This window comes from Parambassis ranga, chromosome 20 (assembly GCF_900634625.1).
Source record: "Parambassis ranga chromosome 20, fParRan2.1, whole genome shotgun sequence".
Lineage (NCBI taxonomy): Eukaryota > Metazoa > Chordata > Actinopteri > Ambassidae > Parambassis > Parambassis ranga.
In genome coordinates, this window is record NC_041040.1 from 16,582,051 (window position 1) to 16,606,844 (window position 24,794).

The 24,794-nt window shown below is 41.7% G+C and overlaps 1 protein-coding gene across 2 annotated transcripts in view; it reads left to right on the plus strand.

Annotated features, from left to right (window-relative positions):
* The first annotated feature begins 15,764 nt into the window (after positions 1–15,764).
* The window catches only part of LOC114452934 (rho GTPase-activating protein 21-like), a 34,054-nt gene continuing 25,024 nt past the window's right edge, over positions 15,765–24,794 (plus strand). For both annotated transcript variants that reach the window (XM_028432466.1, XM_028432470.1), the window contains exons 1-3: positions 15,765–16,349; positions 19,784–19,972; positions 22,678–22,699. In XM_028432466.1, coding sequence (XP_028288267.1) covers positions 16,038–16,349; positions 19,784–19,972; positions 22,678–22,699 — 523 coding nt within the window. In that variant the 5' untranslated portion in view covers positions 15,765–16,037. The remainder of the gene's footprint in view (positions 16,350–19,783; positions 19,973–22,677; positions 22,700–24,794) is intronic.

A 24,794-nucleotide genomic window follows, 5' to 3' on the forward strand; every position in this document is an offset into this window, starting at 1 on the left:
CTGTTAAATCAAGGTGATGCTGCTCAACGGGTGCAGCCAGTAACTGTGTGTGGGTGTGACTACGGAGAGCCTGGTTGCCAGGTCTGTAGCGGATGAGGAGCAGATGGAAGGAACCATGGATCCAGGGAATAAATTGTAGCATAAGTGGAGGAGACTTTTGGTTTCTACCAGTAGAAGTTGATAGGTATAATAATTCCTAGCTCTCAACCTAAAAGTGCTGTTGTATAGAGGCTAATGGGGTCAAGGGATAGTGGGGCAGAGATGTTCCCATTCCGCCAACATGTAAGTCCCAAGGGAAACATCCATCAACCCTTTCTTCTGAGATTTGATTGATTGCTTACGACGCACACTGATGGAGATGTGATTCAAACACACACAGCATGCACAAGTATCACATACTAGAAATTTAGACACACTTATTCTGGGCCTTTCCCCAGCCTCCACATTCCACTGGCCGTATCTCACTGAAGGCCCCAACTGCTTTTAATCAGCTGGGTCACGAGGCGCACCAGATGGGCCTCAGCGCTGGGTGGGACTGCTGTGGAAGTGGTGGAGGTGGGGGGGGGGCTCTGCTTGTAATAGTCAACATATTTGTGCCCCCTCCTCTCTTCCCTCTCCGCCCTGCATTGCGTCACCCTCCTCAGAGACCGCTGCTGGACAGCATGCGCTACACCACCGGCCCTGCCGTGTATTTCTAAGGCTCCCACATCTACAGCATTTTTACTAGCGAACATTTTCCATCGTCAAGACTGCATGCTTTGAGTGTTTTGAAAGGAGCACTGTGTGCTTTTGGAGAGCATCATCACAGGATGTGCTTTTTACTGTCTGAGGAAAGATGTAGGTGTACATTGCAATTTAGATTTTTTTCCCCCCACAATAGCTGTAATACTGAGTTCATTAAGTACAGAGTGTCTTGATCTTGGGAAACAGGCGCCATAAGACAAAATATGTGCAGAATGCGCCTGGAATCTCTTTAGCCCAGTACGTGTCAACCTAATCAGAGTGGAATAAAACATGTCTTGTGCATGCCTTCAATAGTGCAAAAGAGGATTTTGTAAAGGAAAGGACAGCCAGTCCAGTGGATCAGGAGGCCATGATGGCAGGGGATTATTTGGCAGGTGTAAGATTCTCTAGTAGCAAAACAATACCCAGTGTGTACACAGAAACAGTAATTTTATCCCTTCAGTTGTTTGACTACCACAATAGGTTTTCTTTCATTATGCAGTCTCGTGCTTTGATTTGCTCCATGTTCAGTCTTGCTTTGACAGTGTTTGTGGCTGTTACCTGGATACTGTAGTACTAATCTCACTTTTCCTCCCCCCACCTCACTGTTGAGATCTCATGTTGCAGCTACTGATGTCTCATTCTCAGTGCAGGTCTGTCAGGGTAATACTCGCAGGGACGCACACCCCTGTGTGAAGGTCACAACACATCCGCGCTGCAGGAAATGTCTGGGATAGTCTCATATGGGTTGTTCCTCAAAGCTTACCCCCAGCTGAGTGGTTCCTGTGCTCATACTGAGAGTGTGGTTTAGAGGTCCAAAATGTGCCACCAGGATGCCCTGCTGGCAGGGAGACAAAGGGAAGGATTCAATAACAAGGAATTACTGCCAAATAGCAGGAATTTTTCAGATACTAGTCTTGATTTGTACCTGTTTTGTAGGCTGTGTTCTACGAAAGAATTCAGACAACAAAGTCTGCATAGGGGGGCGGTGCAGGTGGATGACTTGGTCAACAAATGTTGGACTGTTTCATTACTGCTGAAATAATGATGTTGCTTGAATGGAGACTGATGGTATTTGTGGCAGAATCTTCCCACATAGGTGTGCCCATAAAGAGCATTGTCCATGGCCCACTGAGTGCCATGCATCTATATCAGATCAGATCTTGGAGTGACAAGTACCCATGACTACCACAGAGCTGGTTGTGGAAGTAAATGCCACTTGTATCCTTTATCTGAGAAAAGCCAGATGTTTGTGAAACTTAGTGTTTTTTAAACAGTGCAAAAGACGCTTTACTTGTAACATGTGGTTATTATTGTTGCCATGGTGACAAAGGATCCCTAACCTTTATTTAACTAACATGGCAACATAAAGCAAACCTTAACCACAGCATTGCCTCCTTGAATTACCTGCAGCATGCAGTAGATCAGGGCTGGTGACAGACTGCTCCCACTATTCCTGACATGAAGGTGGAACATTTCTGTCAATGAGATTGACTGAGTGAGGTTTGCTTAGTTTAGCAGCTGATCCTGGCTCTCCTAAAAGGATTACAGCAGTTGCACCAATAGCGGTAGACAGGAGGCCTCCTTTGATGGCTGCTGCTACGATTAAGTTGTCTGTGGTTGCCAAGCTGTCCTGCACTCTCTGTGCAATCTCATCCACATACTTGATTGATCTGTGCCAATTTAGTCTGTCATGGTGCTGAAGTAATGAGCTCTGGATTTAGCTAAAGCCCTGCTACGTTGTCTCTGCATATCTTTAAGCTTTCACCTTTCACCACCTACTAGATGTTTAATCATGTCACATATGGTACATTCAAAGACTGTAGGAAAATCCAAAGTCCACCAATTCTGCTAGTGTTGACAGTTTGTTGCTGTGCAAAACATTTTTGTATATTTTATACTTTTAAATCCTGCCAGTGGTGTGTTGTGATTTGAATATGTAACTTTTCTAGCTGAGTTTCCAAGCAGTAGCAGAAACACTACAAATAAAAACTAGGTGTTTGACACTGACACAAACCCTCCCACCTGGTCTGAGTCCGTGCAGAATGACCCACAGTAAAGAGCTTGTTTCAGCTGTTCATGTCTCCATTAAAACCAAGTGTCATGTCTGATGCTCTGCACATGCAGCCTTTGACATTTAACCCCTTACCTGAAACCTAATTCTACTTTACATACCAGTGAAAGCTCAGGGGTGTGTGTGCGTTTTTTTCCACCTCTGATTTCTGCTCTTCTGTTAATTTGTGTAAGCCATGCAGGAGTCCTCTCTGTCCCTCAGTAGAAATCATTCACTCTCTCCGGCAGCAGATTAGAAACAGATTTAATGCTTAATCAGTTGCTCTCACCGCAGTGCTGCCACCATCACTGACTTCTTCTCATACATGAGACACAGAACAACACTCCCTCCCCTCCTCCCAGCTACAAGATCAAGTGGCAGCCAGTCAGTGGTGTTTGCTGGTCGGGGCCATCTGGCCCTCAGTATGAACTCGCAGTGGCACCAGCAGCTCTTTCTGTTTCACCCCTACAGTAAAGTTTACACATGTGATGCTGAGTCATAACCACTGTTGATATATACCACATTAGGGCTGAACGATTTTAAGAATAAATAGAATTGCGTTTTTTTCTGGCAAATATTGCGATTTCGATTTCATCCACGATTTTTTTCAAATCATGTCAAACATGTTTCTGTGTAAATGACTTCAGGTAGCTACTCTGTCACTTCTCAAAAACTATCAGTAGATCTAAAAGTAAACTCTGATAACGTGCACTCAGTATTAGTTTTAATAAACATGAACATTTAAATAACAATTACAGAACAAAATAAAGTTTTATTTCAAATAGGTTAAAAGTAGACTAATGTAGTTCTGTAAAGTATTATTCAACAGTCATTAAACAGACTGAAGTGTGCCTCCTAAGGTTAAACAATAAATACAGTATTAAGATTTAAGTAACTCTTAAAGTTCAATGTGATTTAGAACAAATGATCAAACTTTAATGGGAATCATGTCTAAGGACAAACGGAGCTGCTGCTGTCACCTCTGTCCACCGTTTACTAGAGTCCTCATGGAGCCTCTTCATCAAATGCCTGCGTTATTGTTTTGGTGACGTCATTAGCTGCTGCCTCTGTCTGCATCTGACACACACACACAGGCGAAACGCGCGACACACACACGCGACACAGACACACACACACGACACACACACGCGACACACACACGCGACACACACACACATGCGACACACACACATGCGACACACACACACAGGTGTAGAAGAGCTGCTGACGGCACAACAGCAGCGAACCTGAATATAAGGAGCTGGTAATGTTCAGAGAGGTGGGCGCGTACGTGCTCGTAGCATTTACACGCGGCCCTTCCACTGCGACTCACGTCGCGCACACAGACACAGACACAGGCTTAGCAGACGCGGCAGCGGCAGAAACAGCACCGAACATAAAGGTGGAGTTCGTTTTAGGGACCAGTTCCTCCGTTTTCTTTTCGCTTTCAGCCGTAGCATTTGAAAACAAACTCCACAAAACAAAACAAAACCTGATTCAGTTAGGAGCAGTGCAAAAAAATCGCAGCTTTGACGATCTCAAAATCGCTTCATCTGAGATTGCGATTTTCGGTCTAAAACGATAGATCGTTCAGCCCTATACCACATATGATTGTTTGTATTGTTGGTCAGTTGTGCTTCTGCTGTGAGTCTGTTATTTTGGAGGCTTTATTTATTGAGGAATTTATGTTTACATACCTAGTTGAATTTTTTACAGTTGCTATGAGCTGTGTTCTTTCAAGGGACACAAAATAATGAAGAAATATAAAACTTTGTGTGAAGTGGTTGTAAATATTCAGGATGTTGACACAGCTGATATAATAATGCTCACAAATAAATCCACTATTAATCTGTTTCTAAACTGTTCTGTAGCAGAGTACACTCACACAACAAGGAGGATATTGTGGCTCCTGAAACATGACTATCGAGTTTGTGTCTTGGATGGAAAACTGTTATTATGACATGTCAGAACTGGTTATGATTCTGTGTCATTGCTGATGGTTTTAATTAGGGATGTCCCGATCAGGTTTTTTTGCCCTCGAGTTTGATTTTGAGTATCTGCCGATACCGAGTCCCGAGCCGATACTTTTAAGGTTCTCTACAAAGGCAACCAGCAAGTCACTCATTGCAGTCATTTGTGCAATCCTGCACCTTTGCGCCATATAAATGACACTGCAGTGCCTTTGCCTGTTATTGCAAGCAAAACAGAACAGTGTGATTAACAATTGAAACTATTGATATCAACATTAAATGACATTGCAGGAAGTGATTGTGCTCTTCTCCACCTGTTTTCCTGTACTGTAATTGGATGATGGGCTTATAACTGACTCAGAGTGTGGAGATAACAAAAAATATATGCTGTAAAATGAGGTCAATATTTGCAAATTCCAGGCCATTAAAATGAACACTGTGATGACGCCCACCTCTGGTTGCATCTATAGAATGAGTGTCAGATGTCTTTGGGGTGGGACTTGTCACCATGGTAACCAAAAAGGGAAGAAATAATAGGACATTTTTGTCTAAGTCTACAATCTTTTGTAGGGTATGTTAAAAACAGGTAAGTTTATGATCGACCATGAAGCCGTTTAAAAAAAAAAAAACATCAGGCAAAGTTAATGAGCAAATTAATGTGCAGCATATTAAATGTAAAGATGTAGGCAGAGTTTAGTATGTGCCGCTGACATAAATGAGAGGAGTGAAGAGCAGTTGCTGGAAGGACTGGCGTTTAGTTACTACGTGCTGTTTGCCTTCAAATAACACAGTAGAAGATCAGAGCTGAAGTCCTCCTGTTTTACTGCTGTGTAATGTTTGGCTACCCTTGATGTCAGACATTTACCTGATGTAAACCCAGTTTAGGGCCTGTCTGGGCTGACTGTGAGTACATGTTTTTAGCATTTAAATGCTGAAAATATCACATGGTTTGCAGCTGAGGCAGAGGTCAAACATGACCTCAGGGAAGGAATAAAAATCCTTTGAGGCATTTAGTTATTTAAATAGAAATGTGTGACAGTAGGTTAGAAGAAGTGAAGTGCTGTGTTTAAGGACACTTAAACTGGAGGACATGTTAATAATTAGAATGATTAGATTTGATGTTGTGGGCATTTTATAGTGTAGAAGTTTGGGGTGTGTATGATGGAAAGTTGATTGTAAACCCCATTGCTAGGTGGTTCCTCTAAGGATTGACTCATCAGTTAACTTGAGCTCATTTAGTCCAGATTAAAAAAATACAGACAGACAGGCAGACCAACACAAAAAGCACTGATTCGTCAGCCCTGTGGCTTTGGGGTCTCAGCCCCCCCTCTGGACAAACATGGGAGGAAAACATTCCAGTGAATAATGGCTGAGCTGCTCCACGCTGTGGGGAGAGAGGTGGAGAGCTAAATACTCTTTTCTTCAGCTCATCTGGCCCAGGTTCTTATTACATAACTGGGTTTTGTTGGACAGACTTGGTGAGAGCAGAAAGGAACAGATCTAAGAAAAGCAGGGGCTGTTAAAGCGTGTCTGATGTCAGCCGTTAGACAAGATGCTGCTTGGGTAAACACTCTGACAGCATACTCAGATCCAAGTTTGATATTTGTGTGATGACCTCCTGAGACAGACTTTTCACTCAAGAGGTTGTAAGATGTCGGTCAATAATTCACCAGCACCCGGGTTCTTGTTAAAAACGCAGACAGACATCAAACAGCATCAGCCAGCAAGCTTTTCTCCACCAAATGACGTTAGTGTTCAGCTGAAAGACGACATTCTTCTCTCCTCAGCTAATACAGGACATTACTGTTCGGTCACACCTGCCCCACCTTGTACAAATCCTGCGTCTGTCTCTATATGTCTGGTCACATGAACTCTGTTGAACCCCACCCTCAGCTGCAGTCCTGGCTGATGTCAGTGATGAGAGATGCTGGACTGGACTTATCTGCAGTCCCCTATTTCACCCTGATCTCATTCATGACTCCTTTGTCTTTTGAGGAGTCCAACCCTTAGCGTTCAAGTTTTACATCACATTGCCTTCGTCACATCCTTTACTCATTTTTGCTTGTAAACCCACATCTCCACCCCAATAACATGCACTGACTTGAAGAGACGTCGAACCCCAAAATCAGATCATATCTACCCTTGATGACAGGCTTGTGCTATGGCAGCATGATGGATGTCAATGTTAACGGCATCCTTTAGTCCTGAGAAGGAGACTGTTCATCAGAAGTGGATGCACACTGCCTTCTGCACAATAACACAGCAGGGTGTAGATCTGTACAATATTTCTTATATTCACTACGAGATCTGTTGATTTTTTTGAGCACCTGGATTATAATTTCTGGAAGCTTTTTTGGAACTTCTCAGTGGCATCTAAGAGAGAAGGCAGAAGTGTCTCCAGCTATAGGATATATATATATTTGATTTTGGTATGAACGAGTGAGGAGTGCCGGACATTAAATTCCTAAATGCAGGCATGCTGATCCACAGAATGACTTTACCATAAATCAGATCAAGCTCAAAGGGAATGTAACACTGAAGCAGCTGACATGTAAATACATTTAGATTTCAATAGAAGGGAAACTGTATGATTCCTTCCCAGTAATCTTGTTGTGTTTGTTGTATTTTCTGGCTGAAAAACTGTGGTTTTTGTGGAGACTTTGGTCGCCTTGATGGGATGCAGCATGATGTCACTGGGTGAGTTTCTGGGCGTGGATGTCAACATCTTAATTGATGAAGCCTCTGCAGCTGAAGCCGGAGGTCTGATGAAGTGCAGCAAAGGCGTCCGGAGATCAGAGGACACACCCATTGGCAGAAAAGCGAGGGATGAAAGGAAGTAGAGAAACCAGGAAGGGGAGGAGGAGATACAGCTCAGACCATGTGCACCTAGGGAAAGCACCATGGTGTTTTCCAAGGACAATCATTCCCTTTCTTGGACTCCTCATTCCCTTCTGTCTGTTAGTCTCATTTTCTCTCTCACTGTTCTGCATCACTCTCTCCCTCTCTCTTGCCGGGTCATAATATCAGTGTAATTTACAACTCTTGGTCAGCCCGGGGCTTTGTGTGCATGTGTGTGTGTGTTTTAAAGGGTGTGTCCCTCAGTCATCATCAGTGTTGGCTTCAGTGCAGAGTGTCTCTCTTCATAACCAAGACCAGATCTGTCCCATACCAAATCTGTTGCAGTCCACTGAATGCCTCTGCAGTAACGTAATGACAGATTAAAATATCTTTCATGTATCAGTGTAGAGCTTTTTGTAGTTGCATGCTAACAAAACAAAACTAGAATCCCAGACTGCCAGATCAGTGACAATGTATTTGTTTAGTTGGCAAAACAATACATTTATTAATTACGTTATATATAATCCATATATACAAACATTAAAATTAAACATTGAAAAAAACTTTATCACACAAGATATCTCTCAGCAGTAACAACCATACAAGAGACTAGCTGCTGCTGCTGCACCTAAGGCAAGCAAACACAAGACACTGCCAGACATGGCAGAAGGGTTCATATCAAGATAAATATTTCATATTCCATTACATAGTAAAGCATATTTTTAGTTTGCTAGTGCCTTGTAAATTTTGAATTGCAGGTTTGAATATTTAACTCTTCGACAGGAATAGCTGTGCTGCATGTAAGAGGTGATGTTTGGTGTTTCTGAGTGTTTCATGCAGAGGGTTCGGCGTTTAGCTTATTGTAACTGCTTATGCAGTTTTGCCTTGTTTATAATTACTGACAAATTTATTACCACATTGCAATACCACTGTGATTCTGTCCTATGTCACTTTAAAAAGGCAGGACATATAATAAACAGCTTGTCTTTGCCATTTGTTTAATCAACTTAGCATTGTCTTAGTATGACACATGAGGAAAACGTCTTCTCATCTAGGTCACTGAATAAAAGTTGCTTTTCGAACATAAAGGTCAATGTGGTCAAACAAAAAATTATTTTTTGACATTTTGACAAAGCTTTTCCAGTTTTTAAAGGGGTTAGTGGTAATAAAAAAATTATCCTGAACACTACACAGTATTAGTATATACATAGTATATAGTACCACACATATATGTCTGTATAACTGGGTGCTGCTCTCCTTCCATGTGTGTGTGTCACCCATTACGCCGTAATTATGTATCAGGCAGGTATGTGTGGAATGAGTGGACCCAACCTCAGACTTCTGCTATGGGAATTCCAAGATCAGCTTACATCTCTTATGCTATATGGGCCCGTTATGAAGCACACATTGGCAGTGACACAGCTTCTTAAAGAAGCCTTTCAGATGGATGGAAAGCCTGAGTTTACATTCAGGGTGGACGGGTTGGTCTATACACCTTATTCTTGCATTTAGCAGTTTGATTCACGCCTCAGTGTCTGATTGATGTCTGTGCTAAGTTTCCAGATGTGGGTGGTTTGTGGTGATCTGGATGAATAGTGGTGTCTTGTATTGGGTGAATCCTGCTGAGGCTGTAATGTTTTTTATCCTCCAGTACTTCAGGTATAAAACCAAACTGACTCATAGGTCTTAATGCGTTTGACCTGTTAATATGAGACTGCTGCCACGATTAATCTTTGGTCATTATGGCAACACAGGCTTCTGTTCTAATGTATTTCAGACCAAACCTCAGACTGTTAAGCAAATAGTTGTTACCTTCAGGATCATTAATAGTGTTTGTACTGGAGATGGAACAAGGCAGGTGTGTGTGCACAATGGTACAATATTGTAATTGGCAGTCTAAACATATTGTCGATTTAAACATGTGAAACCCGTGAATGTTTTATGGTTCTAATTAACATTCTGAACGCCAAATCCTTGTGCCGTGTTTGAAGTATAATTGTCAAAATGATACCATTAGTCACAGGCAGAAACTGTTAAATCTCATCACATTGTCTGGTGTTCTGTGGTCCTTGAATGCATTATATATGTATGGTTCTGTGTCAGAAATCTAAGCTTAAAATTGTTGAATTTGATCAGTTGTATTTATGTCTCCAAATAGTCTGTACAAACAAGATTGCATAAAAAAAACAAAAAATTCTGCACTCCTCAGTGCAACTATAAAGCCATGATTGACTAATTTACAACCATCAGTGGTTCACAGGCTTTCTACAGTTGATAATTAAATATCTATAGCATGTGCATTACCAATTTTTTTCACAATTAGTAACACATGTGGGTAGATTGCAGTAAAAAATGAGCCATGGACACTGAAAACGTTAACAGGACTGAAAATTATTATATATGTAATTCCTTCGATTTTCCATTATTTGCAGGCCTGAACTGAACTTGGCAGCAGTTTTGAAGGCAGTTAAGATGATACATGTTGACCCATAGACACTGACCTCAGACCAGGGTTTATGTGACATCACTGTCAACCTGACAGGAGGATAACTATGTCTTTATTAGTGCTTTCTGATGATCTCAAGCTCTTTGTTGCCTCACCTCTCCTGAACCATATGGTTATTCCCTGGGGGAAACAGGGACAGAGGAGGAGAGGTGCAATAATTACACTTTTGTTTTTTTTTTTGTTTTTTTTTAAGAGGTGTTGGCTGGGCTTTCATCAGAAACATATTTGCCTCTTTTCTTGATGTGTGAGAGCAGCTGCTAAGGACTGAATGCACAGGCTGCTGAATGCTTGATTGGCAGAAGCATTTATCTGAAGGTGTCGAGGGACACTGGAGACAATTGTCCAGATCAAGCTGGGCTCCTTCACCAGGGAGCTCACTAATACACCCAACTCATGCAATCCCTCCTCCCTCACCTCCTGGTCTCGGGCTTTTGTCTTCCCCTGTTAGTTTTTGGGTTGGTGTACAGCAGCCTCAGCTCTGTCCTGAAGGAAATCCCCTCTCCTCCTCCTCTCTCCTGGAAGTTTGAAGCTGCCATTCATTTCTTCTCTGCTCACACACAGCACACAGATGGTCTCCATAGCAAACTGTGAATCTTTGTGTTTGCCAGTGGAAGAGAAGCGATGCTCTGACTCATAAATACATTCTGGGCATGACTCACAGGGAGTTAAACTGGTAGCCTCTAGAATTGTTGCGTCATGACTTATGTTTGATTTGGATACTTCTTAAAATGAAGCTGGTGCCAATTTCCCATGCATAAGGAAAAAAAACAGCCTTTGTATATCTTTATTATTAGTGGATTTTAGTCTTTGACATTCATTGCATTCATGCAAATGTTGCTATTGTGTGTATTGACCAAAGTTATGTTGGAGGGTGATTATAGGAACTGCTTTTATATCTTATACCTTCCCTCTTTTTCTACATCCACCTTCTTTCCTTTATTATTCTTCATCTTGTTCTCAGAGATGAAACGACAATTTGCAGTTGTGAACCAACCAGGATGAGATGCTGGCAGCACAGAACTAGTTATCAGTTTATCTTTGCTACATATTTCACTTTCTTTCTCTTTCACCACAACTAGAAGTGAAAGCCTGCCATGTTGCCTGTTTCAGATTTCGTTCACCACTGTAAACAGACTGTTTATAATTGTTCCAGCTCCTCTCACTTTCATTCTTTCCTCCCTGTGAGAAAGTCCGGCTGTACAGTATGTGCACACCCAAACCGCCCTCCCCACCTCCCAGTGTATTGGCAGATGAGAGTGCTATAAAATTGTATTATAAACCCTCTTATGCAGTAACTGACTCAACCACTGCCTCTCACACTCACTTATCTGGGCCAAAAAACAAGATCAGTCTGCTCTAGTATCTGCTTGATCAGCACCAACAGCCTGTTACCTCCCCACTGTTGTCAATCGCGGGTTTATACCCCTCCTAACCCCCCCCTTGAAGAAGTTCTTTATGGGTGTGCAGCAGTGTGGGAGCAGCATAGTAGGAGCAGTCTGTCCCCTGGCCCTCATTAGCCAGTCCTTTGTTACAGTAAGCCATACCTCGCGGATCCCAGATGCAGCATGTCCAGATTAGATCTTACACCCGCCAGGAGTCCTGAAAAGCCTCCTCCGAATCGAGCCTAATCCTCCTGCAAGACTTTCTCTTTTCTTCTGGGTCTCCGCACCACACACAGACACAAAAACACTTGCACATTCACAGCCGCAGATACGTAGGGTCGGTCACACACGAGCACCAATTGGAGACTTCAAAATTACTTATTGTCGTTTTTGGAGCCCTGTCGGTGCCTTGTGTCTTTAATCCCCATCCAGAGATCCTGTCAGCTGCTTACAGACCACAGGCCCTTTTTCCCTTTGTTACACAAATAAGAGCTGCAGATAATCATCTAATAAATCCTAGACTCCAAGATTGAGTGGATTAAAATGAAACAGCGTCATGAAACAACATGGTTTTCATTGTGCCTTGTCCTCCAGAAATGTAAACATCTGAAGAGAGTTTCACAACTGACGGAGCATAAGTTTGGCTGTTAGATTTTGGATTTCAAGAGTTTCTCTGTGGAAAGTGTTCCCGTATTCCTTTAAATGTGAAAGACAGACAAACTGGACACCAGTAGTGTAATTTTATTTTAACCTTGATTTATAAGTTGTCTTAAAAATCCCACACTAGTCCCAGAAAAGCTTGTCCGTTTCTCTATCCTCATCTTTATTTAACCACAGACGCAGTCTCTGAGTTGTCTTTGGCCCAGTTTGTGATGTTGTGTGAAGCCACAGGGCCATTTGCAGAATTATCAGCAGGGGGACTCAAAGCCAAACTGCACTGTGTTGGTGCTGGTCAAAGACGCAACAACAACAACAATCAGCAATCTTTTCGACTTATAGCAGTTTATTTATGCTGCCACCATCCACACCCACCGGTAGAATTTCACACACGCCTGTCATCATGGACGGGCAGTGTTGTCTCATAAAATGTTTCAAAGCACATTCGTAGCTGCTGTTAAAGAGCTGCGTTCTCGTGTGTTTGAACATGGCTGGCATCCCATTAACCTTTTCTCTGTTTTATTTCAAGGCAAAATAAATAAGGATTGGCACAGGTGGACATCCAGTATAATAATAGGACTTCACCTTGATCTCTGGGAAATTGTGTCGGACACTTTGCCTGTTGTGAATTATACTTCAAAAAGTCTACAAAATAATAATACACAACATTTATGTGCTACAAGCAGGACAATATGCTATTCATAGAAAAGTTGCAGCTCAGTGTGGTGGATCTGGTCACTATCTTGACAGTGCTCAATTATGCTAATTCCAAAATGGAAAGCGGTAAATAAGCTGAATGGCCAGATAAGCACATCTGGGCACTTGCTGCCTATCACATCATCTAACCACAGAACGAACATGCCAATGTTTGGAGGTGGAATGGTGGATCTAACTTTGCTTCAGACTTGCACCCAAGAGTCTTGTCCTTGCTAGCGTCATTGCTTTCTTTCAGGCTAACTGCTCTATGATTGTTGTGAACGTCACTTCTGGTTTGTTTTTAGTCATGATTATGTTTAAATTTCCTCACATTTAGGGTTAGGCTTTAGGAAACAGAATTAGGTTGAGTCCACCAGACGATATTGTTGTGGTCTGCTTTGTTGGCATGGTAACGGCATAATATTTCTGTGCGGTGCGTCTAGATTTTTTTGTGATTTCATGGCACCAAATGCTACACCCAGTTAAGAGGAATTCTATTTAAGAGTTTTTTTTCTTCTTCTTTATCATGTGTTTTAGATTTACAGGAATTCAGGAGACATATATGATGTGGTTTGAAACCCTGTAACAGCCTGAAACATATTAGTGGAAGTAAGAAGTATTGTTTGGCTGGAAATTTGACCTCAGATGGTAGTGCTGGTCTGCTCACGTCTCCATGAATACATGACATTTTTCTCATATATGAACTGTATGCAGCCGTTCTTCTGAGACCTGATCCTTGTTTTGGCTTCCACAAGTCAAGTGTCTCAGTTGGCTGTGTTTGGCGACTTCTATTTCTGCTGTCTTTTCCATACAGAATACCACATGCTATATTGAGCTGAGTGAATGTGGTAACAAGATGCTCATAACCGAACGCTGAGAGGGGAACATTCCACGACTGGGTTCCTGATGTTGTTTTCATGGTTGCTGCTGTCCCGGATGGCAAATATTCCTCAGAATCAAAATAGACTGTTATTTAAATTTTCGCCATTTAGCAGACACATCACAAACTACATCGGCTGTTGACTGATATGCATTAGCCTTTGCTGGAAGTGAGGCAACCAGGCAACACAGTGAGAGATCCATTGTCTTAAAGCAGTGTAGTTACAGCATTGAGTCCTCAAGTTTGAGTTGGAGCAGCACAAATGCTCTAGAGAGCCCTTTGGATGAAAATGTGATTAAATATTTAATTGATGTTTTACTCCTGCTCTCTTTTCCAAAGAGATTTACTAAAAGGTATCAGGGCTGAGTTCATCCTCCTCCCAATCGTCTCACTGCTCCTAAAATAAAGGCAGTTGCCACCTCTGCTGAAGGTTTGAATGAGGAATTCCCTTGTGGAAGGTGTGAAGGTTTTTGCAGGTGGGTTGCAGAGGTTAGATTTACATGTTCACCCAGGCTGTAATTGAGAACAAATTGTTCTGAGCAAACAGGCCCAGTATCACTGCCATGCTCAAGGTCATTTTGATTATTATGGGACACACTTTTAAGGGATCAAATGCAGTTAGTAGTTATTGTGCCAGTATCAGATTTCCTCCTTTATTACGCTTAGCTAAATTAGAAATAGTTTTTTTTTTTTCAAAAACGCCATCCTCAGACACATAGGTGAAAGTAGATAATCCTTTGTGACACATAAAACCACAAAATGTGTTTGTGAGGGATTTGTTTTGTCTACATTGCTTCTTATTTATTGTGCTTAAGACGCCACACAGATGTTCTCGATGATTCATGCTACTTCAAGACCTCAAGTCAAGTTAGGTGGAGCAAAGCCTCCATGGAACTTTAAGAAGCGATCCCAATGATAACAATGTGTATGAATGTAAATATCCTATAAATCTAATATTTCCCAACAATGGCTGTGATCAGTTCACAGATTGGTTCACAGAGAGGTCCTTATTCAAACCATATGAAATGAAACAGTGTATAGCTACATTTTCAGTAGTGACACAGGGAGAAATTTGAAACAAGCACTTTGTAACTGAGAGTCTTGAGAAGTGCTATATAAATAAAGGTACCAGTATTATACAAAATTTGTTTTTGTGACTTTATTTCTTGATAATTTTTTACATCGTTGACTTGATAATACATTTATTATCACTTTGCTCTAAGAAAAACATACCGTGTACATATGATTAACAAAAGGGATAGATGTAATCACCTGAGTGTTATTCCTCTCTTTCTGTAATGTACTATAACAGTTTCAAATCCTAACATGGACAGAGCTGCAAATTTGCTTTAACTAGACGCCTTGTGTACATTACATTTGTTGCATTACTCATTCTTACATAACCATGTTTAACCAGAGTTAAATTTGAGTCCCTGTTAAATAAATAAACAACTAAATACATGTGAAATATGCAGGAGTTCCTGTGTGTTTATGCAACTCCTCCTGGTATCCCCTCTGACCACCATGTGTGCCACCCAGGCATTAGTCCTTTGTAGTTGCCAGATGAGCTGCAGGCATGCAGAGGTGGGTGGATTAGTTGTACATTTTTGTGCCTCATACTGTACATTTCACAGGACCCATATGCTTCCTTATCTGCATCAGGCCCACGTCTGCTGTGAAAACAATCCATTATTATTCTTGTCTCAGGTTGTGCTGCTGCTGCTTCCTACTGTAAAAGCTTTTTAAATGTTTTTTGTGAATATTTTCTTTACCTTTGGCTTTGCGCATGCATCTTGTTTTCTCCTTTCATTTGTTCCCATGATTTATTGATTGGCCTCAGCACGTGAGTCTGTTGCGCATGTTGGCAAGCGTGCAGCAACTAAAACTTTAAAGGTTGGCAGCGGAAGAGGAGAGCAAGAGTAGGGAGATGAAGGAGACAGGAAAGGAAGAGAATTCACTTCAGGCCGCCTGGTGTGTGTGAATGTGTGTGTGCATACTTCAGAGAGAGGTTTGTGTGGTGAGTGGGTGGGTGCGTCAGTCAGTCGGCCTGGGCTCTCTGCAGCGCACTCAGCCCCTGTGCTCTCCCCTCGGCTGAGTGGAAACATCATGTGTCTGTGGGACGCTTATAGGTACAGCCTGTTTCTCCGAACTGAGACCAGAAGAGGCAGTCAGTCAGGACAGACCGAGGAAGACCGAGGGAGTGACATGGGCTCAGACAGAAACTCGGACTAGACTTTTAACAGGAAAGGAACATATAAAAGATAAAGAAGACAGCATTTTTGAAGGATAGTGTTCAGCCACCTGGATATTCCATCTGAGACTTGGCTATGCCATGCTGGCCCAGAGGAACGGGCTTCCTTCTGGCTGTAAGCCGGTTCCTCTGAAGGATCATTCCGACCTGTGTGATGTGGATGTGACTGCGGAAGGGTGCTGCTCCCTCTCTCCCTCCCCATCCTCTGGAGGTTGTCCATGGGCTCGGTTAGCTGGTGTGGATGGCTGCTTGTCAGAGCCGTACTGTCTTTGGTTCCAGCTTTTGGCCAGAGCCTACTGGGGTGAAGTGGAACTGGGGCTCACTAGTCCCAATCGCAGCGTTTCCTGGGCTCGGCTTCGAGAAGCCTCCAGGAGGAACTGTGTTCGGTCTCGGGTAAGGATGGGATTGAGATGGAGAGCATCATTGCAGCGAGGAGTCAGATCATGTTTTGAGGAATACCCTGCCTCTGCCTTTGCATGTGTATAAGTGCTATCAGTGTTTGGCAGAGGTGTATAGGTTTACATCGGAAGCATTTGAGATGGGAGGAGAGGTTAGGGGCAGCTACACTTTGTTGTGCTGTCTGAGGAATTTTGTGTGCGTCATCCTGCTCTCCAGCAGTAGGGTAGTCCTGTTTCACTGACCGATATCTTTTGTAATGCGAGTGTGTGTCTGCGTGTGTTTGGGTTAGGTTTCGTTTATTGTTATTGGTCCCTACGGTGGTTTCAGAGTGACACTCTTCTGTCCGCTGTCAGTGGCAGTATTGTTTTTTTGTTCCAGCTGTGCATACGAGGCAGGATCATATTTTTCAGGGTGTCTTCTGAGCTAAAAGTTATTTTTTGTGCAGAGTAGAATGAAGTCAGTCATTGTTCAACATTGAGCCAAACTGGGGAATTAAAGGCATATTTTCCTATGATGAAGTGAATACGGGTGACTAATGTTGAAGCCTGTGGGGAGAGAAGTTTGGAAAGGAAAAAAGTGAAAGCTGTGGAGCTGTGTAAGCTAAGGGTGACTCACAGTTTAAAACAAACAGTTGGGAGAAAAGCTGAGTGCACATTCAAATTTAGTCTCATCTCTTATACAAAAATAAGCAGGAATAGGCATGCAAATGCACCATCCTGCAGGCTATGGCCACATATGGCACACAAACACATCAAACCCTCAGTAGTGGTGATGATGAACAGATTGCATGCATAATTGAGTCATATTTATTCAGTAATTGTGTGAGCTTGTGTTGAGCAGATTTAGAGTATTCTAAAATCCGATGGACACTACGACTGCTGCTTCTATTGCTGTATAATTCAGTATGTTACATATAGAGATAGCTGAAACGTGTGTGTGCACCTGAGCCACGGTGCATTTAGGCCAAATGGCTTAGCTATTACATAATATGACATTAAATTTTAAGCATGAAATCAAAACAAACAGCTGAGTTGCACTGCGTCAGCCCTTCTCCCTCATCTCCACTTTCCTCTCTCAGTTACATTATGGACTGTGGCTGACTTCCAGCTCCACACCGCTGGGTATTGGTGGTGATTTCACCAGTCATACCATTAAGCCCACACCCATCCCACTCTGGAGGCTTCTACATCTGCTGCTCCCAGACAGGCAGAGGAGCAGTGTGGAAAGAGAAGCCAGAGGGGTGGTGGTGGAGGGGAATGTCTTTGTTTTGGATCCATAGCTAAGATGTGTTTTGGTAGGAGAAGAGCCTGTGGAGAGATCTGGGTTGAGGCTGACACTCTTGGCTGGCTCTTGTAGCCTGGAGTCAGTATGGTAGTGTTAGCAGTAACCGCTAACGCGCGCCCTGTGGAGCATTGGATTAGGCTGCTCAGCTCTGTCATTACTCTGATGATGGATGTGACAGGCATCTCACAGCACATACAGCTCACAGCAGCCAGGGTGATGTGGACATACAGAGTCACTGTGAGGAAGAGTAAAATATGAAATCTGAGTTGTAAAGGTTTTGGTTTGTAGATTTCCCAAAATCAGGGATGTTGATTTTAGTGGTTCTGTCCAATTAGCATTCAAGTGGAACTACTGTCTGTGGCAGCTCATGTAAAGTGGCCTTTCCCTTAATAATGCATAACAATAATATACCGTAAGTGACAAAATCACCTATGTAAAGGTGTAAAAGCAAAGTACTAGAGGGTCCAAAACCATTTTTGTACCAGGCTTTAAATATGTTTATTTCTGCTATGCTAAATGACTTACTTTGGTGACAGCCTCTAGTGGCAGCTGGAGGAACTGCATATTTTGATCTTTTATCCCTGAGAGATTTTTGTTGACTTAAATGAAAAGAAACAATCAAACAGGTTGCTTTTGGTTGCCTGGCTTACCTCTTCTTTAGCTGATTTTTTAGATTGATTACGTCTCTGAGTAATCAGCTTGTTTTTGACCACCTGTCTCCTATTATATTCTGACTGTGATTCTCTGTATCATCAGCCCAGGCAGGTGTTATTTCAGAGTGCATAAACATCTTTTTGTCACAGAACATTTAAAAATCAGCACTTCCCAGCTGCTTGTTGGACACGTTGTTGTGTTATGCAGGCATAAATGTAACATTATGTAAGATGAGAGCTGCCAGTGTTTAAGGGTTGTTTTTATCCTGCATTAGTCACAGCAGGAATGTAGACGATAAGTCTGTCATCATGCAAACACGCCAAATAGCCCTGCATAGCCCTGCATAGCCCTGCATAGCCCCAAATGTGCAATAACTAAGGCCACATGCACGTCTGCATGAAGCTTGGGGTGAAGCCAAATGTGGCTTAAATGACAATCCTGATTATTTTGACAGATATTTTGTTCTGTTCTCCACAACTTGGGAAGAAATCTATTCGACTGTATTGTACTGTCATAGTACCATACGTCATCGGTAGAAAGCACTCTCTTCATTTGCAGGGAAGATATATGCTGGAGAAACACACCATAAAAAGTGTGAAACTGATGTCTTAATCAACAGCTTCTAGAGAGGTGTTATATCTCTAGCTGTTCATAGATGCAGAGGAGTTTTCTGAATCTGTTGCTAGCATTAAAAGTCAGACGCTCTGTAAAGCTAACTTTATGTCACATAAAATCCAAAAAATGAAAATTATTTAGGAGAATAATTCCATGATGCACTTTAGATGTGTTTGTGGGTTTTATTTTGAAATGAAGATGATGTGTTTGAAACATCCACAGTGATAGTATCAGCCTACCATCACTGTGTTTTTAAAGCAATATTATTAAAAACAACACTAACACTGAAGCCCATTGTTTATACTCTGGTCCTCCTCCTGAAAGCATGAAACAACATCTTGTTCATCATTGTGTTATTCGTCTTCTCTATGATGAAAGGGTGGGAAATATTGTGGTTCTAATGAATCTGATGAATGGTATCTGATGAATAAGCTGTGAGAGAGTGGGCCCAAACCTGGGGTCAGAATCTGCCCTGTGGGATTCCAATAGACATTTTCAGGGTGACTATGATATGAGGGAAAATATTTCTGTTACATTATGTTTATTTTTTCTGTCTGCTTTGTGAATTCACTTGATAAACATGGCAAGGAAACAAGTAAAGTGTGAAAATTATTATTCTAGTAACACGTTTTGATCAGTGTTATAACCAAGATTTAAAAAATGAGGCTACTAAATTCATAGCATATTTTTGTGAAGGCTTTTCGTCACTGCCCTGACAGGCTTTATTATTCGTAGTATTGATGAAGCCACTCAGGGGATCTTCAAAAAGATTATGCTAGGAGTCCACTCGCCTTTATTTCAAACTCTTTATTACAACATGTCTTCACAGACATACGTTTTGGAGATTAATACTAGATTGCTTGTCTTCTTTTCAGGCTAAGCAGAAGGATGGACACGATCAGAGTGAGGTGTCGGCCACGGCTTCTCCTGGGGTGGAAGAGGAGCCTTTCTCTTGGCCTGGGCCCAAAACACTTCACCTCCGCCGAACCTCCCAGGGCTTTGGCTTCACGCTGCGGCACTTCATCGTCTACCCACCTGAGTCTGCCGTCCACAACTCACTGAAGGTAACACCCAACACATTTTTAGACTTGTATGGAAGACCTTTCCATTTATGCCTTTCTTTTTAAGTGTTGTCTGTCTCCAAATATTTCAGTTTGTTTTTCCTTTGTTGCTGCTTGTCCTCTAACTCTGAGGCCCAGAGATTATAATTAGTGTTCAGTGGTCCAGATTGTACTCATAAAGTGTGGCTCTGTTTAGCTCTCTAGTGACCACATTGATTAGAAATCATAAATTCTGTGGGGTACAAGAGAAGAAAACATAATTAGATTTATGGTTTTCAGCTGCTGGACATGGTTATAAAACAAACAGTATGTATGTACTGTAAAAATGTTTCAGTATAATACTTTCACAGGTTTGAAATGACTGTGCTAATACAAGTACACATATCTATGAGGCTGTGATGTTTTGTGAGTTACGCCTGTCATAAGGTGATCCAAAAATCTATTGTCTATACTTATCCATCTTTTGTGTTTCATTGTATTGATTGAGTGAAAATGATGATATACTCCATGAGCCATGAATCCATGTTTGCTACATTCTCTGCAGTAATTTGGTTTCTGGACATAGTTGGCATGAAATTTCTACAACAAACTGTGATAACCAGGTTATAATTTTTGGAAAGAGTCATTGAAAGAGTGCCATTTTGTTCCATTATATTGGAGAGAAGATACAAGTTTCCAAATCTATACCAAAACACGTTTTATACCAAAACAATATACATTAGTAAATAACAGCTCAGGCCACAAAAAATATGACTATTTAATTCTGCTCTGAACTTTCCCTTTAACGTGTTTCCCAACAGTAGTATTCAGAAGCCTTTTAATGTTTTCTTTTGTAGCATTACAATGTCTGGTACACATTAAAACTGTAATGTTAATATGCCCAGGGGCTTCTGACTTGTATCATCCCACCTGGGAACCATGCCAGCCATCCTCTGGATAACATCAGCACCAAGCTACCCTTTGCTGTTAATCCTGACGTTACAGTGCTTCCGGCTCCTAATGGGCACAGACTAACACAAGCTAAAGGGCTTTGGGTGCACACAACTGGGCCCTTTTAATGGGAAAATACGCTTGTGTTTTGAGTCAGCTTTTTCTAAGCTTATCGTGGCCTCCCTCCTATTAGTTTTTGTAAGTGATAATTCAGGATAAGTTGGGTTTACGTTTCTCTGAAGTGTATTTTGACAACCTCTTCTGTTTGCACAGAAGGATTTCCTACAAAGTTAGCATAGCACATTCTGTTTATAGCCTTTGGCTTCGGACCTGCATGTTGAAAGAGAAGCTGTGGCATGACAGTTGGGATTTTCAGACATTTGTGTAACCAAAGAGATACACGGTTTCTCCCAGAGGTCTTCTTGGGTATCACAGTGTTGTTTTTGGTCACTTTTAAGTCCAGTCACAGCCATGTTTGTTCTTCTGTGATCTAGCTGCAACTCCTTCATGAGATATGATGGCTTTACTGTAGAAGCGTTATTGGAAAGACTGATGCGTGATTTGGTTTTTAAGAGTTACACAACGGAAACGAGCTGTGATTCTGAAAAATATTCAGGCTGAAACCTTAAAGTTCAGTAAGGTCACACATGCCGTAAAGCTCCGTGGTTATGTAATCTCAAGGATAGAGTTAAAAAAAATCCTTGTACATTCATCATCACTTCTCGTAATTACTTTGAGGGTCTTGGATTGGAACTCTTGACTAATCGCAGTTTGAGGATATTGGGGTTAGCTTGAAGAGGGTAAGACAGTCTTAAGGAAAGCCTTGGGAGCGCAGGGAGTCTTAGAGGATACATGGAGAACATATGTGACATTTAGTGGAGGTGGATTAAAGTGTGTGGAGTTTAACTGTGGCTCAGTGGGAAATTAAGGTTTTACGTGTTAAGGAAATAGAAAAATCACAAACACGGCTATGAAGTGGCTTTTTACTCTAAAATTACACAGGGGCTGTTTTAATAATCAGAAACTCTGCTCTGTTCCTCTGGATCGTCTGAATTAATTCTGATTAATCTGTTAATTACTCTTTTGAGGATTAGTCTATTTAAAGGGTTTGTTTTCCTTTTTTGATGGATGATGTCACAGCCATCAGTCATATTAATGAAAAACTGGACCATCAGGTGCAAAGGAAGGTTGATTTCTCTCATTGCAGTACTGTCTGCATACGGCAAAGTATACTAATATACCTCCAGATATTAGTCCACAGCAGCGATGATGCCATTATCAGTTATATTTGCAACCACTAAGCCTGTCTTCATCATGAGGAGGATGTGGTAGTTTGAAGGTATCAGATCTGCTCAGTAGGTTGGCTGTGTGAGTTCAAAGTTTAATGGTCATTTTCTCCGAATCATTTAGATTGTTAACTGCATGTAATGTGAGTTGCATAACTTACAGTGGTGTGAAGTGTTTGCCCCCTTCAGGATTTCTTTTTTGATAAACCACAAATGTTTTTTAAGGGAAAACCAGGTCCTTTTAACATTTGAGAGGCCTGAATCAACAAATATTTGTCATTTCTCTTGATAAATTGCAAAAATGAACAAATAAATGTGTATTTTCTTGAACCAGATAATTAATTTGGTAATCGTTGCAGTTCTAGAAACTTGTAAATATAGCATTTGTAATTACGAAGAAAGATATATTTACATTGACTCATAGGCAATTGAGCTGGAAAAAAAAATTGACATTTTTTTTTAATTTATTTTCTCTTTTTTTCTTTCTCCCAGGATGAAGAGAACGGCAGCCGAGGTAAGTCGAGAAACACTTTTCTTTGTTGAACTGCAGCATTAGAGATGTAATTTGTAATCCTGGAGCTCAGGTGTTCATTGAGAAAAGCACAGAAACCATTTACCCTCAGCTCTTCTGCACTGAAAGACAATCAAATTAGGATTGACAGCCAATTACACTAATGTATTCTCGCCAGTTTTGTAGATAGAAATAAATGCATTTTGATGGTGCTTTGTGTCTGGGCTTGAGCATCTCATTAAAACCTTTAAACAGGTGATTTTTTATTTCTGCACACAGTAAGGCAGTCAGGCTGTATTGTGTTGCAGTCGGGGCTGCCTATGCTGTTAGTTTGGCAAGACCTCAGCATTCCTCAGAGCATCCGGCTTGTCATTCCAGATCCTCAGTATTCTGCTCACGTCTGCAACCCAGCATGAATGCAGGAGAAGCGCTCCTCTTTAGGAGCCTTCTTAAACAGCCCTGCACCACATCCCATGTCTGTAAATATAGACACACAAAGATCATGGGCATAGGCTCCTTCAAATATGCCCACACACACAAAACATGTTTATGTAACCTTGTGTATTGCTCTTGAAAATAGAGAAGATAGCCATCATTAGCTGTTTGTTCGACTTGTAATGGCCCCAAAGTCCTTCCAGGTGTGGTTTCAGTGAATCATTATGGCCTGAGTGTACAGGAGAGGTAGAAAATCCAGGGCTAAAGCTGAGTGAGTGCAGTGCTTTGTGATGAATCTGACTCTTTAATGCCACTCAGTGGGAAATTGAGAGATTCCCGTAAGTGTCCCTCATCATCCTCTCCTGGCCTGTGGTGTCACATTCCTCTCACAATCCCCCCCATTTGAATCTCTTCGTGTCTTAGTCATCTCAAAACATTTAACACATACAAGACGCTGCTCTGTGGATAGTGGAAACCCTTTAGGGAGTAAATGTAAAGCCCTTACATTCTTACATGGCAGTATTACACATTTTTCTGATCTTGGATTCCTCTGTGTGTTACCTGAAAGCCGGGTTTGTGTGTCCTACGTGGTAAAAGCATGAGAACCATTCATTTCAAAGCTCAATAGATGGAGAGTAATGATCCTCCCCTGGAGAGCCTCCCCCTTGCCCTCTCCTTTCCACCCCCCTGCTGCCACAGGAAGTCGCTTGGCTCTGCTCCAGCCTCTTATAAATCCTTCTTTGCCTCTCAGCGGGAGGTGAGACCCCACCACGGTGGTGATGCTGACAGGTAGCAGGATGTCACTGATTTCTGGAATTTCCCTCAAAGGAATAATATCTTAAAATAGAAATACAAACCAAATGGTAACATGTTGAGGTAAATTAAGCCTTTGTGTAATCTAAACCATAGCTATAAGTTTTCTTATGAGCAAATAAATATGTACACCACTAATTTCAAACTTTCCTTTAAGGCATTTTTCTCCAGTGTTTTTCCAATTTTCAAGTTTTGACCTGTTCAGAGCTTCACATTTGCACATAAATAAGAGAATTACAACTGTCTCCTGCTGATTGGATACTGCATCTCAGGTGGTGAAACACATTAGCATAATTAATCATACAGCTAGTTATTTCTGTGGCTTGCTTTGGACAAAAGCCCCTAAATTAAATGCATAGGCTGCCTTTCACACACATGTTTATAACTGCATGCTAACAAGACGGAGTAGCAGCTATACATTTTAAATATTGTACATGACAAGAGATGGAAACAGCAAATACCTTTGATAAATTATCCAGAGACCAAACTCAACCACCATAGCCTTATTTTATTATTATTTTGTATTGTTATTGTTGCCATGTGACAACTGTCGACATGCCTGCTCACAAACAACACGCTCTGAAACACTCATGACTTCATTGACGACCATGTCAATACAAACGCACAGACACACACAAACGCAGACTGGTAATACATTCCATGTGCTTAGTTATTGTAATGTTGTAAAAAAAAGTTTCATTCTGCATGAATCAGGCCTGTGGAGCTCACTGCAGCCTCCCCAGCACGCTGCACTGCAGTTTGTTTGCTTGCCTCCGGGCCTGTGTGTGTGTGTGTGAGTGATGAGGCTGTTGGTGTTTGGAGAGCAGGAGGAGGGGTTGGGCTGACCGCA